The following is an 11,503-nucleotide window of genomic DNA, read 5'->3' on the forward strand; positions in this document are numbered from 1 at the left end:
ACCCCACCCAGGTAGATGAGGCCCCTTCACCCCGCAACTGGACCACAGGATAGAGGAGAGTCAGCCACCACCCACTGCTCTGTGCCCACCCTAGGTTCACAAGAGCCTGCAGAGGATCCGGGAGCGGAAGCTGGCCAACTTCATCCCCTGGGGCCCAGCCAGCATCCAAGTAGTATTGTCATCCCTTCCAACCCCCCCCCATGAGCACGTGCACACACACACACACACACACACACACACACACACACACACACACACACACACACACACACACACACACTGGTTCCCTCTGTTGGCCTAGAGATCCTTTCCTTCTCTTAAAGCACTGGATCTAAATTAAATCATTGGTGTCTTTGGTAGTTTCGGAGCTGTGGAAGATGCCTGCTCTTTTTTCACTACTGGTAGGGCTTATCCCATGTCTAGTACCCAGGACGCTGAGCAAATCGGCTCTTCTTTCATGAAGTCAGACACTGGACTACAGTTCCTTAGCTTCCTAGAAGCACTGATATCTCTCTCCATATGACAGGAACGGCCTCTAAAACCCAACATCCACACTCTAGTTTCATGTTCAACCCAGAAGATATCTTCTACTTCCTCCCTTTTATTCCTGACTCTTGATGCACTATTCAGTTCTAACAAAGTATTAAAGTTCAGTGGTAATTGTCATGAAGGCTTGATCTGTGAGTGGGAAGTTTTTCAGGCATGTGATGGTAAGGTAGTCTTTTCCTGTTCTACTTCTTATCATTTAACCCAAATCCTAGTGTGTCCCTAATTATTACTTTATCACTGCCATATCTCTTTCTTTGAACTAGGTTCTTTTAGTAGGATTAACTCTTCTTTCAAGGGTATAGAGAAGCTGAGTGCCGGTAGCTCACACCTGTAATCCTAGCTACTCAGGAGGCTGATCTAAGGATCACAGTTCAAAGCCAGTCAGGGAAGATAAATCCAAGAGATTCTTATCTCTAATTAAGCACCATAAAGCTGGAAGTAAAGATGTGGCTTGAGTGCCATCCTTGGGTGGAAAAAGCTCAGGGCTCTGAGTTCTAGCCCTAATACTAGTGCACACCACACACACACACACACACACGAGGAAGTGGTGCTGTAGCTCAAGTGGTAGAGTGCTAGCCTTGAGCTGAAGAGCTCAGGGACAGTGCCAAGGCCCAGAGTTGAAGCCTCACAAGACCCCCCTCCCCCCCAAAAGTATATTGGGTTTGTGATATCTGCTGTCTCCTCACTGCCTCTCCGCAGCCTTCCCTAAGTAGAGCTGTGGTGTGTAGTATTTAGAGCTACTGCATTCTGCCCAAATCTGAAAAACTAGAATTCTGGATTTCCAGTGCTCAGGGCCTATCAGTCAGGAATTTCAAGCCTGTTCAACCAACCCTGACAAGCAGCAACAGAGCTGAGGAGCAGGTTGAGCCCTCACCTGAGCTAATTTTCCATGCCAAAAAAAAAAGAAGTTCTTAATAGCTGTTCTGCCCCTAAGCTTCTAGTCATTTCAGTCTCAAAGTAATAGGCAACCAAAGATGAACCCAAAAAGGGCCCTGAAGCTGGACAGCAGGGGGAGGAAATGGGCAGTGCCCAGGCCTAATGACTCACTGCTGTCCAGCCTCATCGATGTCAGGAGGCCACCCCCATGCTACTGAACAGAGACACGACGGTGAGTAACTCCCAGTTCCCATATTGCCTTCTTGCCTGCCCCACCCATCACCCTGTGGCAGTACACTGGCTAGCAGGAGGTTAAACCCAGAAGGTTCAAGAGGGTGGCACTCTGTGTGTCCAGAATCCCTTCAAGGCCGGTGCAAGGGTGCAAGCTGCGAGCGTGTGCATCCCTAGGCATGGGGCACTGAGCCAGGGAGCTCCCACTTGGGCCCACTGACTGCTCTTTCTCAGGAAGGATTTGTGTAAATAAGGATTTTTTTTTTGCACTTCTCTTCTACAAATAAATTAAGAAACAAACTAGAAAATTGTCCACACCCATTGTAGCCCTTGGGTGTAGGCGTGCCCTGTCCCTGCAGGGCTCAAAAGGTCCATGGTTTCCTCAGGTCTGAGAGAAGTCCTGGCCCAGGCTGCAGGCAGAAGTCGTGACCTTTTTGGCAAGCTCAGTCCTGCAGCTGCCCCAAGCAGCCAGACTGTCCCTGTGACTTGTCCAGGCCTCGGTGCTGACTCGGGGGGGAAGTGTCTGGCAGGTCTTGGCATGGAGGAGCAGAGATGCTGCAGGGCTTCTCTGGGTAAGGGTTGGCCAAGTAGGCATTCACCAGATGCATGATTTCTTCCACCTAAGAGAGGGCAAGGGTCAGTGCGCAACAGAGGCCACTGGGTTCTCTTCTTTTTCTTCTCCTTCATCTAGGCCCGAGGACTCCAGCCTCTCTACCACTGGTCTGCATGCTCAGGTCCCGACAACCTTCCCTTCCTTATCACCACTTTCTTTCATACACTATATGCCATTAATTCTTCCTTTTTGCTATTTCCCTAATATGTCAGTCTTACTCTTCTCTGAACCCTTGTACTTGCAATTTCCTTTACCTAGAATACTGTTCCCTCATCTTTCTATAGCTAGTTTATATGTCACCTTCTTTAGCCAGGCATGGTGGCACACATTCCTAGCACTCAGACAGAGACAGGTGGATCTTGAGTTGAAGGCCAGCCCAGGTTATATAGCAAGACTTTGTTAAAGAAAAAAAACAGGGAGGGGCTGGAAATGTGGCTTAGTGTTAAAGTGCTTGTCTAGCAAGCATGAAGCCCTAGGTTTGATTTCTCAAAAAGCCAGAAGGGGCACTGTGGCTCAAGTGGTAGAGCACTAACCTTGAGCAAAAGAAGCTCAGGGACAGTGCCCAGGCCCTGAGTTCAAGCTTCGGGTCTGGCAAAAAAAAAAAAAAAAGGAAGAAAGACCAGATGTGACTCAGGAGACTGAGAATCACTTATTGAAGCTAGGTTAGACAGAAAAAGTCCTTAAGACTCCTAGATCCAATTAACCTCCAAAAAGCTGCAAGTGGAGCTGTGGTTCAAGTGGTAATGCATCAGCTTTGAACAAAAATGTAAAGGAGAGTACCCAAACCCTGAGTTCAAGCCTCAGTACGAGCACACATAGAATTTAACCTCTCTGGAAACCCTTCCTGTCACATGACTTTCCTTGGTAGCTTCTATCTCTATCTTAATCTTGGATTCCTTATTATCTAACTCCTTCCTACTCAAATGTAAGCTCATGAGCTTATCCTTAGAAGCCCAGTGCCCATAGCTGTGTATGCAGGGCAGATGTATATGTCTTGACTTCCCCCCTCCTTCTACAGCCTCTCCTTCCACTCACCTGGGGACTCTGCAGGAGGAGCTGGCTCTCACCCACCCGCAATGCCAGAGTGTGGGGGCCTATTAGCTGGCAGGCGGCCACGTGGCCATAGCTGACACTGTGGATGGGCTCTGTTTCACCAGGCCGGGATAGGGACATGGTCTTGGCTCCCAGGCCCAGGCATAGCTTCTGTGGAGTACCTCCACCAGGCTCCTGCGGACAGATCGGCAGAGTCAGGGGTGAAAGAGGGGATCCCGCAGCATTACTTTTGGTCGAGGGACATCACAATGAGCAGGGAACTTCCTGACGCCCGGTGGTTCACAGCGCACGGCGTGGCAAGGGCTAAGACTCCTGGGGGAAGCGCAGACTCCAGGGCTAGTGAGCCTGGGGTTTGGAATGGGCAGGTGTTTTCGATGTGGGGAATGGAGTGAGCCCCGCTGGGGCCCTGTGGCTCTGGGGCGGAGGTGTAGGGCTTGGGCCACCAGAGTTCCCTTCTCCCTTCTCCCCCTCACCGTGCTCAGCTCCAGAACGTCATACCGAGCAGCGCCAAAGCCCGGACACTGCGCCGCCAGAGCCAAGTAGGCAGCCATGGCCTCAGCTCGACCCATGCCCCGGAGCCGTTTCCAGCTGCCCAGCACGGCGGCCGCCGTGCCAGCACCGCCGCTTCCCTCTCGGACCGCGCTTCCCGCCGCCGTTCGGTTGGTCCCGGCGCGTCGGGCCCGCTCGGCTCGCCTCTTCGCCAGTCCCGGGCTCCACAGGGCCCCGGCCAGCAGGGCGGCGGAGGGCGGCGGCCGGGGGGCCGGGCGGGGCGGGTCCTCGCGCGGCGGGGCGGGGGGCGGCAGCAGGCGGTCCAGGCGCGGCAGCGGCACGCGCGGGGAGAAGTCCCGGTGCAGGCTCTGCAGGCGCAGCGCCGCCAGGGCGCGAAGCGTGTCGTCGGGCGGAGGTGGCCGGCCGCGCAGCAGCAGGGCGTGGGCCTGCGGAGGAGACACCCCGGCGTCAGCCCCGAGCGGCATCGGGGGGCCGGGGGACGTGGCCGTTCGGGACCACTGTCCCGCGAGGTAACCGAAACGGATCGAAGGAGACGGCCCGGGAGAAGCGGGCTTCCGCCTCGGGGGCGGGGGCTCCTCACCTGCTCAAAGAGGAAAGGCAACTCGTGACTATCTGGGGACAGCCCTTCGGGATGCAGCGGGCCGTGGAGGCGCAGGCACAGTCTCCACCCCGAGTCCGGGGAGTCCTCCACTCCCATTTCCTCGGAGGCAAAACTGTAGAAGAGAAGACCCCGGTGTCCGGGAAGCCGGAGTCAGCGGGGCTCGAGCTGCCCGGGAAAGGGGCGTGGCCGCGTGTGGGCGGGGCCATCTGTTTGGGGCGGGGCCCGGCGCTGCAGCCTCCGCGGACCGGAGACCTGGCAGTCAGAGAACACAGCGCCCGCAGGCAGGGGGTCTGTCTGCAGGTCAGTGACCCGTGGCCTGCGCTCGGTAAAGGTTAGTGATTGAAGCTGAGATGTAGATGGGCTGGAACTGGACATTTACTTCTCAAACCTGGTGAGAACGTCGGCCACGAGAGTTCCCCCAGCCAGGGCTCGTTCCTGGGCTCCTCGCTGCTCGTACAAGGCGAATGCATTACGACTCCGGGCCAAACCCAGCCTCCCTACTAGTTCTTGAGCCACCTAGGGTACGGGGGAAGGGAAATAAAGATTCTGAGACTAAGGGTAAACTTTTAAAAGTCAGAAACCTGGGAGCCGGGCGCGGATAGCTGGAAGGAGAGGGAGCCTCTCCCTGGCCTCACCTCCCCAGCCGTGGTGTGGGAATTGATGGTCACGGGGCAGGCGCCAGCCCCCGGACAGTGCACCATGCACAACAGTTCTTGCCGTCGGCTCAGTGCGGAAATCTCGGCCAGCGACGGCACCAGCTCTCGGCCCCTCGTCCGGCTCAGTGCTTTCCGAATGAAGCGAGCATATTCCGCCAGTTCTGAGTCCGGGAGAGCCTGCTCAGTCCTGAGTTAGGAATCCAAGGATCAGTGCTTAAGGCTTCCTTTTTCTTCCTTTTCCTCTTCCTGCTTCCTCTCATTGCCTTGCATTATAGTTTACTTCCTCTAGCCAGAGCTTGTCTATTAGCATGCATGATGCCCCACAGTCCATTTCCCAGCATCACACACACAAAAAATTTAATTCATTTAATCTGGTTAGTTCCCTCCCCTCCAACTCTAGCTCCTTGAGGGCAGCTAAATATATCTTCAGTGCTTTCAGTGGAGCTGAATTACTTTCCTAGGTTCCCCAGAAGTTCATTCCCAATTGCTTCACCCACTTCCAACACTCCAGTGATCTTCCTCAAGGAAAACCGGAACAGAGCCACGTTATCACATTCTCCAGATCTGGAGCTGGTCTGCATCATCGAAGACCAAGCGACCTTCTAACAATTCCTCTGCTCTAAGGAAGCACCTTGTTGTACTTCATCTGCTCACATGTAGTATATGATTTTTGTCATTCCCACAATGGCACCGCATAGTGACACCAGTTCCAATCTTGAGTATGTCCCTTCTCTTCTCTGGACCTAGGCTTGCCATTTTCTAAACCCTTTACAAAAGCCTGCTCTTCTCTCCCAGCTCTTTTTGGGTCATGGTCTCACACCTGCCGCTCCCCTCTCACCTCTCCAAATGTCCCAGGAGATGCCCTCTCACAGCTCCTCCAGGTCTGAAAGTGCAGCTCATACAAGTGAGCAGCTGCCAGTACCTCAGCGCTGCAGGGTCTTGGGTAGCAGGGAGCCCAGGAGGCCCTGCAGGGCCTGAGGTCTGCTTAGCCAGCTGCAGGAAGAGTTCATCCCGAAGTGCAGGCAGGTCCCGGCAGGTTTGAAGCACGCCCTGCATCAGGGGCCCTGGGCGCCGTGCCCCCTCCAGTGCCTGCAGTGCCAAGAACAGTCGCACAGCCTCCTCCCGCAGAGATGCATAGCCAGGACCTGCGGGAGGGTGGGGGAGGAGGGACGGTTTGGAGAGGGGACACAGAGCTGCACCCTGGGAGGAATGCAAGAACCAGGAGAAGGTCAGAAGAGTGTAAGAGGACAAGGGGTGGCAAGGAAAGGAAGATTTGAAGGATAGGAAAAATGGAGGGAAAGCAGTGGTCCCACAGAGCCAAACTTAACCCTTGTCTTCCAAGCAAGAGCACCTCTCCCTATCCTGCTAAGCCCTGGACTTTGAGTTAGGGAGGTAGAGGGAAAGACTAAGGGACTTAGGTTCAAATTCCAGGTTCTGTAACTGGGTACTGGGAACCATCACTGTGGGCCAAAACTAACAGTCTAGTCTGGGCATCAGAAAACTGGGGTGCTTCTAGACCTCTTTTAAACCCTTAGTACCTGATCTGGTCACTGCAGTACACTAAGCTAGGGTAGTTAGTTGAGACTAGCACGTTCTACCCCCCCCCCACACACAAGTGATGGCTTTCCCACCTGTTGTAAAGGTAATGTGACAGGGTCTTAAGGGTGTAGTGGGCAGGGGTGAGGGAGAGTGGTGTCAGGAAGGAGTCTAATCAAGGTACCTTGTATGTACCTATGGACTTGCCAAACTGTAACCTGCCTTATGCTAATACAAAAGTGTAAAAAGAAATTAAGAAAAAGTGCAGCGAGGAAAAACAAAAAAATAGGAGACAGCTGTGAACACCCCCGGAGAAAAAGAATGAGACTCTTAGAGAAAGTAGTCACAGTGGACCCTTTCTTTTCTGTTCTGATCTCCCTCCCCTGCCCAGTTTCACCTTCAAGAGCCCCCCCTTTTATTGTAGGGCTTGAACTCTGGGGCCTGGGTGCTGTCCTTGAGCTCTAAGCTCAAAGCTAGGTCTGCCACATTGAGCCACAGCACCACTTCCAATTTTCTGGTTGTCAATTGGCAATAAGAGTCTCTCAGACTTTTGTGCCTGGGCTGGCTTTGAACCATGGTCCTTAGATCTCAGCCTCCTGAGTAGCTAGGATTACAGGCGTGAGCCACCTCACCCGGCAAACCCTTAAAGACTCTTAACTCCCTGCCAGTTAAATAATTCAGATTCTTACCTCTGGTCCACCCCATCCTACCCAGTGAATTCCGGTGGAAGACCACTTACCTGGGGTGCTGGTCTCGTAGGGCAGAGGCAGGAGTGGGGCATACAAGGCTCCGTTGGTATGCCTCAGAATGGGGTTCCTCCGGTAGATGAGAGCCACTGCTTCTGGATCCCCGTAACTCTCCTAGAGGCCAGGAAGAGGGTCATCTTGATGGGGGAAGAGAGCTCTCCAAGAGCTCAAAGAGCCTTTGGGCCCACCATTCCTTAAGTCTCCCTGGATTCCTGACTCACCTGTATGTCCCTGAGCAGTAGCTGGGTAGGGGTCTCTAGCGGGGCCTTGGAGGCTATCACTTCGCGCAGTGCCAGCCCCCAGCGCTCTGCCTCTGCCTGGCGTGGGGAGCAGAGGCGGACGCTGTGTTTCCGGCCTGACACAGTCACTGACCACAGACCTGGTGGGAAGGGAAGACCCACGATCAGGGCACTCAGTACCTGCGGGGACCCCTTCCAGCAAGGTAGGGCAGTCCCCAAGAGATCTCACCAGTTTCCTTGGGCCTCCGCTCCGGGCCTGTCACTGAGCACAGGCTGGTGAGCACGAGGCTTCCAAGGTGCCTCGCCCCCTTCCCGCTGCTGCTAAACTGGTCCAGGGAGTCTCGAGTGAGCACAAACCAGGCCCGGCGCGGGGGTAACCATGGCCTCGCCCCTCCTCCACGGGGTTCCCGGTACAGCCAGCCTGGAAGGAGAGGGAAAGCAGGTGGCTCCACCTCCAGAGAAGGATAGTGGGAGCTAAGATGGGGGTGCATTGAGGGCGGTCCCCACCTTTCACGACCACGTCGGGGTCGTCCTCCGGTAACCCCTTTTCTGGGATGAGGCTCCAGGTTTCTTCCCAGCTCTGCAGCCTGGGCCAGAGAAAGAGAGTTTGGACGCGGCTGCGGAGCCTCCGCTCAGCCTGCAGGGGGCTTCTCCAGGAGGGGCTCCCCAGATAGCCAGGGGTGCCTGCTCCCGAGCTGGGCACCCATCCTCCAGGCTGTGGGAACCGCGGGGCCGTTCTGACCTTGCACCAGAAATAGCATTGGACCCCTCCTTCCTCCCTGCGCCCCCGGCTGGACCGCCCCCCCGGGACCCCTGCCAAAACCGCAGCGTCCGGCAGCGTAGGGCCTCTCCCTTTTTATTGCACAACCCACTAGGGAAAATGGGAACCTGCTGGGGTCTCAAAACTAAGGAACAGTACAGCAGAGGGGAGGCTCACCTGTCTGAGATCTGCCCGCTCCTCCCTGGCTGAGTTAGTGTCACGTCCAGGGGACCCTGAGAAGACAGGCAGGAAAATGATCAGCAAGTCCTCCCTGAGCAATGCCTTCTGCGGCTAGGACATGGGAGGAGTGGGGGATGGCCTGGGGGATGGCACAAGGGCAGTTTGGGATGGTCCATTCTGCCAGTGTCTGTGAAACAACTCTTAGAACAGCCACCAGCTAGGAAGTCAAAGCTCCTGCTTAGTCTCCTGCTACCCTCTGAATATGTAACCAGGGGTGGGTTGGTGTGGAAAGAGCATGGGGCAGGGAGTCAGGGGACCTGGGTTCCAATACCAGCCCGACCATTAACTAACTACGGAACTTGGCACAACTCCCACCTTTGGGCCCGAGTTTCCCCATCTTTGGAAAAGTAGAGGTGACATCGTTCCTTCTTGCTGTGGTAGCCTGGAAATCACTCCCTCCTCATTTTTTCCTCACTCACTGCCCCTTTCTGGCCAGGGGAGGGTGCCACGGAGATAAACGAATTGAAGATGGATCTTTTTAATATAGGGTTTTCTTCAAAAGCTTTATATGACCCCTCACAGACATCTCTGAGACTCAGGTGTGAGCAGGTGTAATTAGGAATTTTTCCTTTTTCTCACACACAGCTTAGCCCAATCCCCTGCCCTGGAACCTCCAACTAGAGCCTGGGGTTTGAGGGAGGCCTTAAACCTAACCTAACCTAACGCCAAGCCAGGCAGGAATTGTGCCATGGTCCCAAAGCGCCCAGACTGCTTGAGCCAGGAGTGGGGACCGGGAGGGAGGGGGGAGCAGGGACACCTGTCCCCGAGAGCTCCGGGGAGGGGTGGTGGTGGAGGTGGAGCGTAGGAGGGTATTAATGGCGGAGCTGACAGAACAGATCCTGCCCAGGCTGGATGCTTGGGGACAGCCTAAGTCCAAGCACTTTCTTTGGGGGGGGGGGCGCACCATCCATCTACTTTCTGGAGGTCTGGGCAGTGCGATCCATCCAGGACACCACCACGGGGGAGGGGGTACTGCCCCACTCTCAGGCCGACCCCCCTAGACACAGTCCCCCACTCCCCTCCTCCTTCTCTCTATATTTATCTGCCCTCTGCCTCGCCAGGTGCTGGCGCCAGCCCCGCAGAGCAGCCTGCCCCACCAGGGCACTGAGCCACCGGCTCTACTGGGGACCCCTGAACGTGGGCGGGGGGAGAGGAAGGGGCCTGACCCAGGTCACAGCACACGGGAGTCTTGTTGCCGGGGGACGAGAGTAGGCGCGTGAAGGACTCGAGGGCTTCGATTACCAATCGTGCCTCAGTTTCCCCTCAGGGAGATCTGACAAAAGCCCGAAGCCAAGTGACCCTCGCTGATCCCCTCTAAGGATTTTACAGGAGCCTCACCAGGGTAGGCTGAGCCTTCGGTTCTGACTGGCAGGATAAGCAGAGGTCTTCAAAGAGCCACAGCCCCAGGCGCCCTCTCCGTGGGGTCCCCGCGGCGGATCCCAAAGCTCCGACGCCTTTCCCCCCTCGCCCCGATCCCCGCGGCGGCAGCTCCCGCATCTAGTCCCCAGAACTCACGAACTGGGAACCCAGGGGACCCAGGCGTTCGAGCCGCCCAGCCGGCCTCGCCACATTCCTTGGCGCTGGCGGAGGCGGAAGGAGACGGGATGGGACGCGGGCCCGGCGGGGAAGGGAGAGGCCGGGCCAGGTCGGGCCACGCGTGACGCCTCAGGGCCCCCAGCAGGTGGACAGCGCCCAATGTGCGGCGCGAGGCCCAGAGGCACATCGCGGGTAGGGCTGTTCCTGGAGCTCCCAGGGGCCCTGGCCTCCAGGCAAGAGCCTCCCCGGAGCCCCCGGAGCCCAGAGCGCGGCTTTTGGCTGCAGTCGAGCGCGATCGTGGTGAGAGGGGTAGAGAGCAGGCTGCAGAGCCCCCGACCCCCAGACTCACCCTCCCGCCGCCCGCTGGACTCGGGGTCCGCAGCTCGAAGGTCTCCTCGTCCTCGTCTTCGTCCCCGTCCCCGCTAAGCTCGCCGTCTCCGTAGTCCCGGTGCAGAAGAGTGAAGCCTCGACGGCAGCAGAGGAGCCACCACAATCCCCCGGGGAGAGGCATCCGGACCAGCCGCTGGGGTGGGGGGGGGCGAGGGCACCGGCAACCCCGGCCAAACAGCAGGGGATCGGAGAAACTGGCGGGGCTCGGAACCAGAGCTGGAGGGGGGGAGAAGTGGGGAGGGGGGAGAAGTGGGAGGAGAAGGGAAAGGAGCTGGGAGGAGGCGATGTCCAGCGCTGAAGTGCCGGGAGGACGCTAGCGAGAGCCTGCGGGGGGCTCACTGTCTGGGTCCCCGAAGGGGGATGGGGGAAAGCGGCCAGGGCCGTGGGGGGGGAGGTGGCAGAGAGCAATGTCCGGAGCGGGGAAGGAGTGTCCGTTGTAGTGTCCAGCCCCGTGGGGGGCAGTGTCCGGTGCAGTGTCCGAGGTGGGCAGTTGTCCAAGCTCCAGGGAGGGTCGTGTCCGGTAGGGCGTCCGGTGGCCGGGGCCCGGGCGGCGCGCGCTGCGCTCCCTGCAGCCCCGGGACTGGCGCGCTGGGGCCGCGAGCTCGGCTCCCGGACCCCGCCTCCCCGGCCCCCTCCTCCTGCGAGGTCCCCCCTCCCTTCCCTCTCCTTTCTCTCCTCCCTTCTTTACCAGGCAGGATCCACGTTTCGTCACCACCTCCACCTCCCAATCCCCATGCCTGGCGCCGGGCGCGGCCACCAATCAGCGGCTGGCAGCCGCGGCGGGTTGCGTCACGTGCTCCTGGCTGGGTGACAGCGAGGAGGGGTGGGGGGGGGAGAGCTGGGGAGAGGCGGGGCGACGCCGGCCACGCCCAGCCCCTGAGGTCGGGCGCGGGGTGCCGGCGACGTCACGGGAGCCCGCCTTCCGCGCCCTGCTTTTAACTCTTGGCTCACCGAGGGCAAAACCCTC

The 11,503-nt window shown here is 57.5% G+C and overlaps 1 protein-coding gene across 4 annotated transcripts; it reads right to left on the reverse strand.

Moving 5' to 3' along the window:
- Positions 1-1,673: 1,673 nt before the first annotated feature.
- Plekhh3 (pleckstrin homology, MyTH4 and FERM domain containing H3) lies at positions 1,674-11,195 on the reverse strand. Of its 4 annotated transcripts, none has more exons than XM_090350925.1 (13): positions 10,496-11,195; positions 8,548-8,603; positions 8,118-8,197; positions 7,840-8,031; positions 7,593-7,750; positions 7,365-7,485; positions 5,928-6,234; positions 5,069-5,276; positions 4,822-4,949; positions 4,413-4,545; positions 3,796-4,257; positions 3,305-3,496; positions 1,674-2,276 (listed from the first exon to the last, which is right to left on the reverse strand). In XM_090350925.1, exons 1-13 carry the CDS (start codon positions 10,655-10,657, stop codon positions 2,100-2,102), a joined length of 2,376 nt encoding a protein of 791 aa, XP_090207051.1. In that variant the 5' UTR covers positions 10,658-11,195; the 3' UTR covers positions 1,674-2,099. The 4 variants fall into 4 exon arrangements, 3 of the variants coding, with proteins under 3 accessions (XP_090207051.1, XP_090207050.1, XP_090207052.1); XM_090350924.1 differs by having other exon boundaries at positions 4,813-4,949; XM_090350926.1 differs by lacking the exon at positions 10,496-11,195 and adding an exon at positions 9,949-10,122 and having other exon boundaries at positions 4,813-4,949.
- Between the last annotated feature and the right edge of the window lie 308 nt (positions 11,196-11,503).

The sequence above is a fragment of the Megascapheus bottae genome, chromosome 17 (genome assembly GCF_031878675.1).
Source record: "Megascapheus bottae isolate mThoBot1 chromosome 17, mThoBot2.hap1, whole genome shotgun sequence".
Lineage (NCBI taxonomy): Eukaryota > Metazoa > Chordata > Mammalia > Rodentia > Geomyidae > Megascapheus > Megascapheus bottae.